This window comes from Mus pahari, chromosome 4, assembly GCF_900095145.1.
Source record: "Mus pahari chromosome 4, PAHARI_EIJ_v1.1, whole genome shotgun sequence".
In the NCBI taxonomy this organism is placed as follows: Eukaryota; Metazoa; Chordata; class Mammalia; order Rodentia; family Muridae; genus Mus; species Mus pahari.
This window is the reverse complement of record NC_034593.1, coordinates 92,789,501-92,806,545: the sequence shown is the minus strand read 5'-3', so window position 1 is coordinate 92,806,545 and position 17,045 is coordinate 92,789,501. Positions and strand designations below refer to the sequence as shown.

Sequence of the window (17,045 nt, the reverse complement as noted above, 5' to 3'; positions counted from 1 at the left end):
AACATATTTGAGTAGCAAATCAGGCACATACTATTCAGACATACACTCACTTTAAAAAGAGCAAACTATTATCATAAAAGCGGTGAAATCAATTTAGTGTTGTTTAACCTACTGTTTACTAAACATCACAGAGGAAATCTTAAGAAAATATATTTCACATTTCATTAGCAATCACCTTATCTGGTTTTCTAATTTAAAATTCATTTATATGTCTTTCCAAGATAGCTAAGAGAATGAAAGAGATGCTAAGCCCAAAGTAATTCAAATATGTAGGATTCTTAGCTACTTAATAAAGTGACTTTCCTTTCCAGCTGGGCAGTGGTGGCACACGCCTTTAATCCCAGCACTTGGGAGGCAGAGGCAGGCAGATTTCTGAGTTAGAGGCCAGCCTGGTTTACAGAGTGAGTACCAGGAAAGCCAGGGCTACACAGAGAAACCCTGTCTCTAACAACTTGAGGAGTTGGCCTCTCCATCATGTGCAGACTAGGCTTGAACACAGGCTAGCAGGCTTGGGGACAAGCACCTTTACTCACTAGCCATCAGCCTAAGGAGGTCCCAGCGAACAATGTAAATCAGAGTCCATCACTGAACCCAGCAATGCTAAACACTTACCATCTCTCTGGCTTCATTAGTAAACTGAAATGTATTTGATAGAACCTCTATGTTGGTTGCTCGTTCTAATTTGTCACGTCGGTCTGTTGAAATATTAAACCTAACATGGTCACCTTCCAGCAGGGTCACTTTGGATTTTGTGTCTTTGTCTCCAAAGGGAAGTTCTTTAGGAATCACAAAGTCAACTTTGATTCGTCCTGGCAATGGATCATTCTGATGAGAAGGAAAAACGATTTTAGCTGGAGATTTCTCATCCTTTTAGCTCTAAGTCAAACAAGAAGAACACACAGTAAATAGCTTATTTATAATATAGTGCCCTGAAGGGAAAAAAGTGCTGATAATATAAGCCAAATATAAAAGCCTTATCATCTAAGGCCCTATGACAACCATAAATCAAGCACTGTTAACATTGCACTGGGATATCAAGAAATGTTAAGGAAAAACATTTTAGCCCTTTGGATCTCACATTTATCCAGCAATGATGCCTCTCACCTTACCTCCCCGCAAATTAACAAATTGTAAGATAGGGGAACGGAGAAGTGGTACATGCAGTCCAATTCAGTAGGATCTTCCCCAGGTTAGGTAATAATTTCTTTTAATCTTAATCACTCAGTGAAAACCAAATAAGCAAAAACATACCCATCAACATACCATTCATTAGTTTCTCTTTTCTTTCTGCAGTACTGGGGCCTTTTGCATGCTAGGTCAGCCCTCTGCCACTGAACCACACCCTCAGCATCTATTTTGCTTTTCTTTCTTTTTTTTAATTAAAATACCTACTAAAAGATACACCCCACTACACAATTATATCAATCAAACACTACTTTCAGTGTATCACACCATAATATTGTACTACTGATTGGTCAGAAGAAGACATTGCTGATAAAAGACAATTTACCTGGTTTTTACTGGGTACTTTTGGGATAACTTTGGTTACAGTTCCTTCAAAATGTTCAATGCTGATATCTTCAAAAATGACTGTTCCTTGAGGCAATAGTCTGACATCTGTTGCAACTTCTTTACCCTAAATCAAGAGGGCAGGGGTCACATCATTTTAAGTGTTTCTTAAATATATAATCCACTACTAATCTTTAAGGGGCATTGATTTAGTGAATGACCCATCTTACATTTCTGTCCTTGATTGTGAATTCCACGTCATCTCCAGGCTGTAGGGTTTCTAGGTCACCTTTAAATTCACTATAGTGAAAGAATATCTCTTTTACAACATCACCTCTTTCGATAAAGCCAAACGCCTCCTAAAGCAAAAAGCCCCCAAATAAAAAATCATTACCAATCAATATACAAATGTATGATTACAACTTAAAAAAAAAAATCAGTAAGCTTTATCTTAAAATTATACTATAGGCGAAAGAGTCTACCTTAACAAGAATTAACCTAAAGAACCAGCAATCAAGAAGTTTAATGAAACCTAGTTTAAGTTAATGAGGAAATAGTTTTAAAGCAGAAGACAAAAGAAGCAAGTGGTTTGGGTTTGTAGTACAAAGCTTAAAAGCAGTTCAAAAACCAAACAGCAAACCTAAACATTTCAAGTTTATTAACTATTACCTTCATGGCACAAACTACTCCTTGACAGCGAGCTTGTTTCTTTTTCAACAGCATAATGTTACGAGCACTTACAGCACCAGTGCTAGAGAAGAAATGAAAAAATGAAGGTTAAATCCTCTGGGTTGTTAGAAACTATTGAGTCTATAATCACAAAGTAGTTTTCTAAGTCCTAAAAATTCTGTCATTATTAAGAACAAATGTAAGGTTTGTGATACTTGATCCTCTATGGATAAAAACTTTGTTCAAACTCCCCATCTTTCAGACTTGGATTGTTTTTCTTTCTTCATAAATTCCTGACTTTACCAAAGGTAGATACCTTCTAAAGAAGGTGGAGAACTATGTTTTCACCACAGGATATTACATGTTACCAACTAAGGAACTGATGGTAAGAATAAAATAATCTGTTATTTGGAAGTGCTAAACTTAGTACCTATCCTCCTAATTTATTATTTTATTTTTTTTTTTTGAGGCAGGGTTTCTCTGTGCAACTATGGCTTGTCCTGAACTCAACTCTGTAGACCAGGCTGGCCTCAAACTCAGAGATCCACCTGCCTCTGCTGCCTGAGTGCTAGGATTAAAGGTGTTCAGCAGGCTAGACTATCCTTATTCCTGTCCTCCAAGAGACAGGAGACTTTGCCACGCTTTCACCTTATAAAGAGAACTGAAAACACTTAAAGCACGTTGCTAGTGCCTCAATCTTTGAACAAAACATACTAATAGAAACTCAAGTTTATTTCAAGCACAGTGTAAACTATGTAAGATACAAAATTATTGCTGGGGTCGTGTTTAGAGAAGAGTAGCTGTCCAAAAAAAAAAAAAAAAATCAGACAGACAAATGAGGTACTGCTTTTTTGAGGACTAAGTGTAAGTGTTGAAGAAACTGCTCAGTAGTCAAGAGTAGTTGCTGCTCTTATAGAGAACATGGGATCAACACCTAGCGCCCATGGTGGGTGTAGTTGACAACCATCTGTCACCTCCAGTTGAAGGGGATATGGTGCCCTATCCTGGCTTCCTAAGGCACTGTACACACAAGGTTCACATGTGCACAAACTCACTCTCTGTGTATGTATGTTATGTGGATAGGTGGTCCATGCCTTTAATCTCAGTACTCAGGAAGCAGAGGCAAGAATCTCTCTGAGTTGGGGGCCAGCCTGGTCTATATAGTGACCCTGTCTCAAAAAAAATTAAGGACATACTAGGTTAAAAAAATTATTTAGTACAAATCTATGGCAAAGGGAAGAAATTATTAAAGGTGAAACAGAGTGGCTACCTTCTGAAACTTACCTTATCTATTCCCTGGTTTTCTACTTCATATTCAATTAAGACCCTTGGTCTAAAATTAATATATAAACCCATAACCCAATTTCACTCTCCAGTATTCCAACAACTTTGATTCATATCTTGGTTGATCCATACAAACCCTTTATTTTCCACAGTACTGCGTCGTTCCTGGTCTAGAGCATCCCTAATGTTCAGAGCCTGCTATCTTTAGCACTTACACAACTCTAACCTTACTCCAAGTCTTGCAAGAATTGTATATATAATAAAGCTCATCTCATGTTCCTGCAGCTCAATCAACAAAGCTAACTCAAACTTCTAGCCATTTTCCCCAAAATGTCTGATAGTTCTCTGACCATACTGCTCTCATTTCTTATCTGACTTTTCACTGTTCTTTCAAAATTAATCTTACATATTCGTCCTTATTAAAAACTTCACTAAATAGGTAGTTCCCTGAAAACGACAATGTTTTAATCACCTTTAGATTCTGATACCTGCCTATAGAATATTCAGACCTTTAAGGTCTCAAGCTGCTGGACAAAATCTTCAAGGGTCATAAAAGTGTCCAGATTTGCCAGTTAGGTATTGAAATAATTTCAGATTTCTCTTCCCACCTCTACTCTCCTCCTTTTTGGTATTTGAAACAGGACCCAGTGTACCCAACCTGGTCTATAACTCCTGATACTGTCTCTACCTCTCAAGTATTAGGACTATCAGGACAGAACACCACACCTGGCTCTCACCTTAAATTTTTTAATGTAACTAAAAAAGAATCATTTAGGTTAGGAAAATATTGAAGAGAACTTACTGTTTATTGTTATCAATTACAAAGTTAATTTTATCTCCAGTTTCCAGCTGAACATTCCCTTCCACATCTTCAGAGGTGTAAGTCAGATAAAATACTTCCTGTGAATTAACCAGCTATTATTATTATCTCAACAGGATGCACATTCACTGTACAATGTCACTTACTCAAATACTTCTTATACTGGCATTTTAAAGCCACAGTTCTTAGTTATATGCAGTATAACAAGGAAGTTGTCTTATTCATAATCACACTTCCCCTCCATGGTGCTGATGACTTCTTTGAGTCCACAGCTGAGCAGCAATCCAAGTTCAAAAAGCTTACACACGTGGAAGCATTTGCCCAGAGACTGTAGTTACATTTCAAAAAGACAATCTTTACAAAAGGCATTCCAAATAAAAAAACTGGAGTTAGTGCTTAAAAGGAACCAGAAATAAATCCCCTTCCCCACAACCCACCAAAAAGTGATTTAATGGAGCATTTTACCTTAATGTTCTAACTAAGGTCACACTTGGGCAAGCTAACACACTTGGAAGTCCTATGGATTTTTTTTCTTTAAAAATAATTTTATTATGCTGCACTTGAAGCCTCATAAAACCAAATTTAAAAGTGATTTTAGCAACTAGCTTACGTTTTCTACTTTGAATTTTAAAGTACGCTTATAGATCACATGATGGATCAGGCAAAGGTTTAAGAAAAATACACAAGTTTACCCCATTACGTTCGTAGCATACACTCCCTGTTGGACTCTGACCCGGGGCAGCTGGAGATTTACTCTCTAAGTTGTGAGGAACAGCGCACACAACCTACCAGTCAAAAAAAAAAAAATTTCCATTGCTAATCATTTCAGGAGCAGCACTGTGCAATATAAACTGAGTTCTAATATCCTCTATACTATATACAGGGATGCATTTTAATATGATCCACAAGAGGATGTCATGCTGCCAAGTATCAAACTTACAGTATGCAAATTGACTGTAAGTAAAGACTCAGGGTTATGTGTAAAATCCAAACTGAGTCTTGACCATGTTTTTAGTTCAGGTCAAGAAATGCCAGTGCTTCTGATCTAATCTTAAAAGTTATCTTTATATACTAGAGCTCTCTTCGTGCAAACTGAGGAGGCAAGGGACAATCTTCCTTTTCTAATGTGAAAAATATGCAAATATGGGGCCCAAAGGAAATACAAAGTATCAAAGTCACTAACTTGTCCGTTCATTCGTTCTTCAGGATGTATTTCTGGTTTTATCTTCACCAATTTAATAGCAATAGGTTTCCCAGTCCTCCGGTCAGATGATACTTCAAATTCAACATCATCTAAAATAAAGAATGTGTCATGTTTGTTGGACTAATGCTTGAAAAACAGCATCTTGCATCTGACCTCTAAGGTGTGTAATATCTGAGTTGCCTTAAACCAGTGGTTCTCAAAGTATGGTTCCTAGGCCAGAAGCATCAACGTTACCTGGAAACTTAGGAGACCATGCAAATTCTTGAGCCTCACTTCAGACCTAGGTAAAGACAAACTCTGGGGAATCAAGTACAGCAATGTGTATTTTATTGAGCCTTCCAACCGACTGACACACACACGAGCATTTCAAACTTAGACTGAGTCTTAGACTGTCTTAAACTGAGGTAATTATAGATCATGACCTAGTTTTCATGGCATTCATATACATTACAAATAAGATAATACAAGATTTGGAAACATCTTACTTTAGCTTATTTATAAAATGGATTAATTTCTAACATACAAGATTGCTGAGAGGATTAAACAAAACAATGCTAAACAGCACGCACCCCCAGCATCTGGTACACACCAAATACTCATGTTAGCCACAGTTCTAAGTTCATTCTCAAGAATATTTTTATGTGAATGAGAGTTCTGCCTGTTTGTTTGTTTGTATGTATGTATGTATGTATGTATGTAGACTACAACATTTGGTGTCTGGTGCCCACAAAGGACAGAAGAGGCTATCAGAGGCCTTGCAACTGATTATGAGCTGAGGTCGGTGCTAAGAACGAACCTAGGTCCTATACAAGAGTATCAACTGCTGTGGCATCTTTCTAGCCTCTTGGGATTTTTTGTTGTTTTAGTTTAAGAAACCTTATAATTTCATTCCTTTAAATCTTCTAAGTATCTAAAGAAAAGAAAAATACTCAAATATATCTTTTTACCAGTTAGGTTTTTCAGATCTCAAAATGATATTGCCACAGTAAAAATTAGGACGCATATTTCAGAAGTAAGCAAAACTAAAATGTTCATCCTTTGTGGCTTATAACAGACTGAAAAGTCCTATCAAGAACAAGCAGACACACAGTACAAAGTTCAAAAGTGAGCTGACAGATTACCTCCTACTTTTAAGTCTTGGAGGTTGCCATTATATTGTGAACAGTGGAAGAAAAGTCTAGCTTGCCGTTCTGAACACTGAATGAATCCATAAGAGGTCAACAGTTTTTCAATAACCCCAGTTTCACGAAGTGCTGCTGAAGTACCATTGGGGTACCCATTGTGTCCATTGTTGTGGAGAAGGTTTGGATCAAAGCTCATCTGTTTTAAAAAAGAAAAAAGAATAGTCAATATATATAGATCTATGTATAATTTCCAAAGATATATATATATATATATATATATATATATATATATATATATATATATATTATATATCTTTGTTATATATAGGCAAAGAAAACGAAGTTAAAATAGGTTAAAAAAAAAAAAAGTCTAGAATTTTACTAGTGAAATACTTAAAATTTAATTTACAACCCCCCCCCCNGAAGTACCATTGGGGTACCCATTGTGTCCATTGTTGTGGAGAAGGTTTGGATCAAAGCTCATCTGTTTTAAAAAAGAAAAAAGAATAGTCAATATTCATTATTGCCTCCATATCTGTCAGCTAGAATAGTATATATATATATATATATATATATATATATATATAATATATATCTTTGTTATAGAAAGGCAAAGAAAACGAAGTTAAAATAGGTTAAAAAAAAAAAAAGTCTAGAATTTTACTAGTGAAATACTTAAAATTTAATTTACAACCCCCCCCCCCAAAAACCCCCAAACTAACACTAGGTAAAACAACACTTAGTGAAAGTTTTTAACATTAACTTTAAATTACTGGAACAATTTTAAAACCTGTGGTTAATATAAAAACTGGTAACCTAGAATTATCAGATTAAGAAAATATCTTAATACTATTTGGTAAGCCATGCAGATTAAATTCATAAAGTTAGCAGAAATTAACATAATAAATGTCTTATTCAATATTTAATTCAAATTTAAAAATTGTAGCATAACACACACTCAAGTTATTAGGGAAAAAAATGAAAATTATGAGTCAAAAATATCTCTAATACAAATTATTGCCATAAAGAGTTGTCTAACAATGTTAAGTTAATTTCTAAGGACATTCAAAACCTTTTCCCTGCTAAGGAAACACTGACATCTCTAATGTCATCTGTTTCTATGATCAATTCTAAGCTATATAATAAAGCAAATGAAACATTCTCTTCAGTGAAAAAGGAGTTACTAAAATAAAATATAATACAATACAATGCAATCTGTTTAGGTCAAATATTTTTTTTTACTTTGGGGATTTCATAAATCACAAAAATGAATTATTTGATAAGTTTGAAAGAAGCTAAGGGGCTAGAGATGGCTCAGCGGTTAAGAGCACTGACTGCTTTTCCGAAGATACTGAGTTCAAATCCCAGCAACCACATGGTGGCTTCAAAACCGCCTGTAAAGGGAGCTAAAGTCCTTCTCTGGTGTGTATGAAGACAGCTACAGTGTACACACATATATAAAATAAATTAATCCTAAGGAAAATAAAAAAGAAGCATAAGATGGAATAAGCATCCAAAAAAGGCTGAGTAATTTACCACAGAAGCACTATCTTAAGTCTTTACATTAACTTTAAAAGTCCCTTTCATTGAAATATGACAAACATTTCCAGCTCCATGAAATGTTTGGCAATTATTAAAAAGATATTCTTCAATGATCAATATTCTTTTTTATGTGAATGATGGGAATTTCGTCTACATGTATGTCTGTGTACCACATACTGCTTCTTCTCCATAAAGGCCCAGGTCAAGCACTGGATTGGCTGGAACTAGAGTCACAGACAGCTGTGAGCTGCTAGGTATTGAGAATCAAACCTGGGTCCTTAGAAGAGCAGCCAGCACTCTTAACCACTGGGCCATCTCTCCAGTTCCAAGGACCAAAATTCTTTAAAGATAAATGGTTAAATAAAGAGGTGGTGGAACAAGCCTTTAATTCCAGCATTCAGGAGACAAGGGCAGGTGGATCTGAGAGAGGTCCAAGCCACCCTACTCTACAGAGTGAATTCCATAAGAGTCAGAGCTACTGTGAGAAACCCTGTATTAAAGGAAAAAAATAGATAAACAGTTAAATAATACACTAACACATGGCATGTTCAAAATATGCAAATCAATGCACACTTGTTAGTAATTGGGTTCTATTTCCTTTGTATTAGCCACTGTTCTGAAGTGTATTAACCTAATTTTCACAAAAACAATACACTATGCCCATTTTACCATGGAGAAAACAACCACTGGCCAATATCCACTGGTAGACGACTCAAACAAGGTCTACTTCCACACAATGGGCTTGAAATTCTCCAACTAAAGCCACTTGACAATTTGATTAAAACAGCAGAATCAGATTTAGTGAAGGTAAGAATCTGAAATTCTCCACTTCCAGCAAGATCTAAGGCAAGCAATGCTTCTCCACTCTTTAAGACATTTTTAGATCAGCGGGGTCCTAAAGTTATCTTTCAAAACTCAGTCAAAGAAATGATTAGGAAGCTATAAACTGAGCCTACTGGCACTTCAACCAGGCCGTCATAAGCCATGCTTAACACAATGCAAGACAAACTGAATCACTCCTTTCCTGACTTACAGATCTCTGATATGTGGGGGTCCTCTTTTGTTTTTTTGTCCAGGATGAGGTAGATGATGAAGATAAAGGTAAAGAAAGTGAAGGAGGGGCTGCAGGAGTGGGCTGAGGATCTGATGACAAGGTAAGCATGTTCTCCATGTCAAGCAGCTGTGGCAACATAGCAAGATGTTTAACAAGTACATGAGTAAATAAACATCCAACTGAAAGGTTCTCTCAGATACATTAAACAGTCCTGGGTTATAAGGAACTTTAAAAATGTCATAAGAACACTAGTGGCAGCCAGACAATGCTGGCACATGCTTTTAACTCCACACTGGCGGAGGCAGAGGCAGGCAGATCCTTGTATTAGAGGCCAGCCTGGTCCACAGAGAAAGTTCCAGGACAACCAGGACTACACAGAGAAACCTTGTTTCAAAAAACAAAACAAAAAAAGAACTTCAGTGGCTAATAAGGAGACCACTGTTCCAAATTTCTTTTCAATTTCCAAACAGTTTAAACAGAATCTATTCTCAATTATAGCCCAATGGAAAACAGAATACTGCATTTCTGTTTCTGCATTAGTTTCTATGAATATTACTATATGTTACGAATATGAGCTATATAAATATAGCTTATATCTCACTAAGCTGATATATCAGATATGCTTCTCATATAACTTGAATATTACTGAAAATTAAACTACAAACTCACTAAGTTGACAGTGAATCCTATTTCTTATTCATTTGTTCTCAGCATACTATGGTTTAAATATACCTGAATGAATGGCCCTACACATTTAGTTTTCTAGGCTCGACTCCACAGCAGAGTCACTGTCAGTGGAAGAAATGTATTTATATGGAAGGCAAAGGAAAGCACTAGCAAAGCACATGGAAGTCAACACATTTATTCCCAGGACTAATTCCTAAGATCTAATGTGTAAGTCGGACTTATATTAGAAGCAGTAAAACACACTCCATAAATAATGTCCGAGATAATTAATTTATAATAGGATGAAGTTTAAAACAAAACAAAGGAAAAATAAAAGTCAAGCATGATAGCTCATGTGTATAATCCTAGCATTTGAGAGGCTAAAGCAGGCGTATTACTGAGTTGGGGCCAGCAAGTACTATAGTAAAATCCTGTTTTACAAAACAGGAGAAAACAGCACAACAATCTTCCAACACAGCAGTTCCCAACCTGTGGGCTGGGACCCCTTGGGGGAGAGGGGTTTCAAAAATGACTTTCACAGGGGCCCAAGACTACCCCAAAGCAGACATTTATATTATGGTCAACAGCAGCAAAATTATAGTTATGAAGTAACAATGAAAATAATCTTATAGCCGGGCAGTGGTGGCACAGGCCTTTAATCCCAGCCCTTGGGAGGCGGAGGCAGAGGCAGGCGGATTTCTGAGTTCGAGGCCAGCCTGGTCTACACAGAGAAACCCTATCTTGAAAAACCAAAAAAATAAAAAAAGAATTTTATGGTTGGAGGTTTAATACAACATGAGATATTGTATTAATGGGTCACAGCATTAAGAAGGAAGGCTGAGCCGGGCGTGGTGGCGCATGCCTTTAATCCCAGCACTTGGGAGGCAGAGGCAGGCGGATTTCTGAGTTNGAGGCCAGCCTGGTCTACAAAGTGAGTTCCAGGACAGCCAGGGATACACAGAGAAACCCTGTCTCGAAAAAACTAAAAAAAAAAAAAAAAAAAAAAGAAGGAAGGTTGAGAAGCTCTGCTCCAAAACAAAACAAATACTTCAAGTAAGCATGGTAGTACGCGCTTGTAATCCCAGCACTTAGACAGTAAAGAGTTGATTATTAGAAAAAAAAAACCTTTGAAGACCTGATTACCAATCAATCAAACAAAAACTCACCCATGAAACAAACTAAGTATACACACCATACTGGTGAAGAGGACACAAACCTATACTAACAGGTAACCTATTTCCATAATACCATTTTTCTTTTCTTTTTTTAAAAAAAGATTTATTTATTTACTTCATGTATGTGTGTATACTGTCGCTGTCAGACAGACCGGAAGAGGGCATCGGATCCCATTATGGATGGTTGTGAGCCACCATGTGGTTGCTGGGATTTGAACTCAGGACCTCTGGAAGAGCAGTCCTATTTTTATTTTCTGCTCATTTGTTATCACTCTTTCCAAGGCAACCAAAGTGTAATTATGCATTTATAAAAGTTTTGGCCGGGCGTGGTGGTGCACGCCTTTAATCCCAGCACTCGGGAGGCAGAGGCAGGNGGATTTCTGAGTTNGAGGCCAGCCTGGTCTACAAAGTGAGTTCCAGGACTTCAGGGCTATACAGAGAAACCCTGTCTCGAAAAAAACCAAAAAACAAACAAACAAACAAACAAAAAACCCACAACAACAACAAAAAACAGTTTTATAGGCTTCTCACTGACATGCAATATAATCAAATTGATTTGAGGACCACTATTCTAGGCTACTGACTTAGATCAGGAATATCAAAGTCCTGTTTCTTTATGTTTAGACGTTAGTCTTACTACATGGATTTTATAATGAAAAGACAAGTCCCAGAAAGCTGTAACCCTAACCAGCCACCACCATTCATTTCCAAATTTCCATTCCTGATACATACCATCACTTTGTAGAAAGAATCCCCCCTTTCTCACCAGTCTTCCTGTCTTGAGTGCTGGGGTTAAAGACATGTGCCACCATGCCTGCCATGGTTCACACTCCTAACCCATGCTGGCTTATTAATCAACCAGGATTGACACACACAACATATCAGCACCAACCAATCTAGGCTCTGTCCATAGATTAGTATCTCAGGTAGTTACATTTAGCTTTCCAGAGATTATTTTCTTAAATGTAAAGTTGGAGTTTATATGATTTCCAAATCCCCTTAAAAAAAAATTCTAGTCATTTTAATAACACTGAGAAAATGTCTCAATGTAACAATTCCCTTCTGTTTGTTAATTCCCTCAGTCAGTTCTAAAATTAATAGCTCTGTATGCCTAAGCATAACTTCTACTATTCCTTTTAGCCGGTTAATTTTGAAGACAAGGTTTTATGTAGCCTCATTTCGACTCAGGCAGACTTTGAAATAAGCTGTGGAGGATGATCTTGAACTCCTGAACCTTTCTGCCTCTGCTAGGAGTACAGATGTGATCCTCCACACTGGCTCTCCTCTCAGCTTCCTAAATTCAGTAGTTGTTCATAGTATTGTTTTCAGCATAGATTTGCAATAGCTATTACTCAAGTGTATCTCACCATTTTTATAGTCTTTTGATTAAAGCGGAATAGTGATTATTTCCCTATTAGGTACACTAAAGTTTTTAGTAACTGTGTAACTTAAGCACACACCCTTTATTCAATTTATTAATAAAGCATATTAGGAAAATATTCCAACCCTCACTACCTGCCCCTTTAACAAAATAACAAAAGCCCAATAAAGACTGCATGTCTGTGATCCAAGGACTTGGGAAGATAAGCTCAAGAACATCCTTCACTAGTCAGAGAACAGCCTGGGCTGAGACCAACAACAAAAACCCAACCAACAAAACCCTGTAAAACACTATTGTTTTAAGTCATTAAAAAATTTTCTATTTGTGTTTGTGGGTGGGTATACCACAAATGTTTGGTTTCCTGTGGAGTCGAGATCTAGAGCACCTAAAATGGGCCCTCTGGAAGTATGTGAACAGACAATCTCTATGCCATCACTTCATTCCCCTTAAGTGCCCTGTGCTGGTTAACTTGCAGAGATCAAGCTTAAATTGTTCAAAAGTTTAGTCTTTTATTGTTCTAAATTCACACCCATATTAGGATGTTGGGATAGTTCAAGGTGTCCTTCACATAACAATTTTAGATTAAGTATCTAGAGTTGCCAGGATGCATGTTTTCTGGTTCCTACGTGAAATTGCTTAATTTTTAAAAATGTTTTTATTAGCAGTTTTTTGGTTTTTGTTGTTTTTTTTGAGCCACGGTTTTGCTGTATACTACAGGCCAGCCTTGAATGCACAATTCTCTTGCTTCAACGTTCTGAGGCATGTGCTACCATACCCGGATCCCAAGTTTTTCTTTAAGTAGTCTTGATAGATTTGGGTTGGACATCTTAAGTAACATGTGAATTCTTTTGTGGAAGGTTGAGGATCATGCAGCTGAGTTTAATATTCGTGCTATTTAATACTAAAGTACCTACCACCAAGATGTACCAACTCGTAGTTTTTATATGAATATTTATGAGTTTGTATCTTAAATAGAATTGATACAGCCTTAACTTGTACAATATTGTTTGAAGAGAGTGAGTTATTAATTAAAAACACGCCTCTATATGAAAAAAAAAGTATCTACTTAGCATAACTGCTTATTATTAGAGCTTTAAGAAAAACAGGGCACAGGCTAGAGAGATGGCTCAGTCCTGAGTTCAATTCCCAGCAACCACAGGGTGGGGCTCACAACCATTTGTAATGGGATCTGACGCCCTCTTCTGGTGTACATTAAGACAGCTACAGTGTACACACATAAAATAAAACTTAAAAAGATTCAAAATTAAAAACAAACAAACAAACAAAACAGGGCACAATAGAATCTGGAACATATACCTGGAGACCTTCCTAAAAACCAGTCTGTTAAATTCACTGGTTCCTACCCTTTTTTGTGGAGAATAAGCTACACTGCTGTGCTGACTTTGGGAACAGTGCCTTTAGTTTTAGAACACAGGTCTTTATGTTATTGCCATGTCCCTGTAGTTAGCAAGTTATCCTGTCATCCATTAAAAGCTTCAGTTTTCTCTCAATATTACTGCTATAATCTCGAAAATAAAAATTACCTTCAGAAAAACAACCCCCTAGGATTTCCTACATTTTTCTTTTGTCACCTTTAGACTGTTTTAAAGGACTCAAATTAATTCACGTGTACTTTCACAAGCCCCTAAATCTCTTCCCAAGCCTTTTGTTTCTCGCTATCCCTCTATATTTACACATTCTCATCTGTGTACTACTTTTGTAAATTTTACATACATACATACATACATACATACATACACACAATCCCCTTTAAAACTAGGGTTTCCGAACTATAACCACACATATGAATGGAAATGAATAATGAAACCCATTGCTTCTTTGTATGCTAACCTAAAAATTAAAACAAACTACCACCACTCAGAGATTCTTTTACATTACTAAATGCTTCCTTAATAGGAAGCTTCTTTCATTTAAGCATTTTACAACTTTGCAATCAGAACATTAGATCTCTGGCCTTATAGTCAAGATCTTCTACTTCAATTGTATGGTTTAAAACTATGTGCATATAACCAACTTTTCAGAAGTCAGGAGTACACAGGGTATACTCATCTTATATACTGAAAACTGTTTATACAGCAATATTCAGAATACAAAAATTAGACCAAGGTGTAGCAAATGAAATTTTTACTCTATATCCATCTCTATAATTCATATCAGTGAAATAAATATGGAAAACTTTCACACAACCATCTAGCATCCTTAAGATATAGTCTTGCTGTTACCCACACTGTCTTCAAGTTGTGGGCTCAGGTCCTGCCTCTCAGCCCACCAAGAAATTGGAACAAGCACATACATCTCCCCAGTCTCTTCCTTTAGCTTAGAAGCAGCTTTAGTTTGTGGTAGGCATCTCCACCGAGCCCAAAAGAAGGAACAATAGCCTAAACTTACTCTTTAAAGTCAGACGAAGAAGAAAACAACAAAAGATATGCTAGAACAATTATCTTAAAATTGGTTCTGGAGATAAATTTATCACTAAGGCCGGGCGTGGTGGCGCACGCCTTTAATCCCAGCACTCAGGAGGCAGAGGCTGGAGGATTTCTGAGTTGGAGGCCAGCCTGGTCTACAAAGTGAGTTCCAGGACAGCCAGGACTACACAGAGAAACCCTGTTTCGAAAAACCTAAAAAAAAAAAAAAAAAAAAAATTATCACTAAGAATAGTTATTAAGAAACAGTAAGAGGGGCTGAAGAGATGATGGCTCAGAGGTTAAGAGCACTGACTACTCTCCCAAAGGTCCTGAGTTCAACTCCCAGCAGCCACATGGTGGTTTACAACCATCTGTAATGACCTCATCTAGTGCGTTTGAAGACAGCTACAGTGTACTCATATACAGAAAGAAAAAAAAAAAGAGGAAACAAAATGAGAGCCAAGCAGTGGTGCCACAAGCTTTCATCCCAGCACTTTGTAGGCAAAGGCAGGTGGATCTCTGAGTTTGAGGCTAGCCTGGTCTAGAGACAAAAAGTTCCAGGACAGCCAAAGCTAAATAGAGAAACCCTTGTCTAGAAGGAAGGAAGGAAGGAAGGAAGGAAGGAAGGAAGGAAGGAAGGAAGGAAGGAAGGAAGGATGGAAGGAAAAGAAACAACATGGGTGGTTAAGAGCACTTGCTGGTCTTGCTAAGGACCAAGGTTTAGTTCCCAGCACTCACATGGTACTTTACTACCATCTGTAACTCAAGTTCCAGGAAATCCAATGCCTCTTCTAGCCTCTGAAGGAACCTGCCAGCATATGGTACACAAATATACACTCAGGCACATACTCATACACAAAAAAATAAAATCAAAAGTGCTCCTCCACAACAGACCTGAGTGCTTCTTGAAATGAATAAGACAAACTGTTTCCATTTCCATTCCATTTCATCTGCAACATTTTTTAAAATGGTTGTCAACCTTTTGAAATCATCTTCCTTTGTGTTCCTTTCCTATGTGTTTGTGTTGTTCTTCTTTAATGTTCTCTTCATAGTATTTCCTTTATTACCTATAACCCAATGATTCTGATTCCGTTCTCAATTCAAAGACTTTATATTTTAGAAAACTTAGAAACTAAAAAGAAAAAAAAAATCACTCTTTGTAATTCTAATTCCCTCAAGTAACTAATATACCATACTAGCAGTCTTTGACTTCTGATTTCAAACAGACAAGAGGTTCCCATTTCAACAAGCTCTGACACAAACTTCTTTCAGTGAATGACAAACGTTCTTTCTAGTTTGGACAACTGGATGGACTAAGGCTGTTTTCTCCCTAGGCTTAGCTTCACACTGAACCTGTTACAAGATCCTTTTACCATTAGAACCCCACTTCTGCCTGCTCACCAGCCTTTGTCTTAACTGTCTACTCTTTCAGTAGATTTTCTCATCAGCAATAAATCAAGCCATCTTCCCTTTGAAAAAGTCCACAACAACTTCTAATAACCATCCAATAGCTCTCATACATACAGAACTAATATACTGTAAGTTTCAGAACTTAGCTCCCAAAAGCTTCTCTGTCCAGTTAAAGACAACCCACAAAAACTGTATTCTCTAGCCTGCGTGTAACTCAATCGCTCACTAGTCCTGTGCTCTCAAGCCTCCTAGGGAACCTGAGAACCATTACTTCTGTACTCCAGAGAAGATCCTTTCCTCCTGACAAAGTACTGCTTTGTCCAGATGCCTCCTGCTCCTTATACTCTTAGCACTGAGAACCTTCTCTTTTAGTCCACACTTAACAGTAATATTTTGTAATAAAATACTCTAAATTTACATTTGTAAACATTTTATTCACTACCATATATACTCTTCTGGCACTAGCAATGCCTAACAAACAATATAGTAAGCATGTAAACCATTCATCCATATACTACCATGTCCAGCTCATTTATTCTTAACCAATAAAAATTCAAACCTACCTCGCAGTGATAATCAAATATTGCACTTTCAGTAGTATTTGCTGATCTTCTTTTTTCAGCACAAGTTCCAAAGGATGAAAGTTGCTAGTATTTTTTTTAAAAAAAAAAAAAAAAAAAAAAAAAAGAAAAAAAGGAGAGCGAGAGAAAATGATCTAGCAAGCTAGAAAAGAATAAAGCTGCTGCTGCACCGGGCAACCTCACAGTCCAGCACTGAAGAA

At 37.0% G+C, this 17,045-nt stretch overlaps 1 protein-coding gene across 6 annotated transcripts in view; it reads right to left on the bottom strand.

The window, feature by feature from the left end:
* Csde1 (cold shock domain containing E1) overlaps positions 1-17,045 on the bottom strand; it is a 30,401-nt gene that overhangs the window by 13,261 nt on the left and 95 nt on the right. The window contains exons 1-11 of one of the 6 annotated variants that reach the window (XM_029537324.1): positions 16,828-16,946; positions 9,186-9,332; positions 7,040-7,094; positions 6,608-6,751; positions 5,466-5,575; positions 4,975-5,067; positions 4,265-4,362; positions 2,179-2,260; positions 1,740-1,868; positions 1,511-1,636; positions 613-825 (exon numbers count right to left, since the gene is read on the bottom strand). In XM_029537324.1, the coding sequence (XP_029393184.1) occupies positions 613-825; positions 1,511-1,636; positions 1,740-1,868; positions 2,179-2,260; positions 4,265-4,362; positions 4,975-5,067; positions 5,466-5,575; positions 6,608-6,751; positions 7,040-7,094; positions 9,186-9,323 (1,188 nt within the window). In that variant the 5' untranslated portion in view covers positions 9,324-9,332; positions 16,828-16,946. Of the gene's footprint in view, positions 1-612; positions 826-1,510; positions 1,637-1,739; positions 1,869-2,178; positions 2,261-4,264; positions 4,363-4,974; positions 5,068-5,465; positions 5,576-6,607; positions 6,807-7,039; positions 7,095-9,185; positions 9,333-16,827; positions 16,947-17,045 lie in introns of those variants that run through there. The other 5 variants (XM_029537325.1, XM_029537326.1, XM_029537327.1 and 2 more) reach the window with 5 other exon arrangements.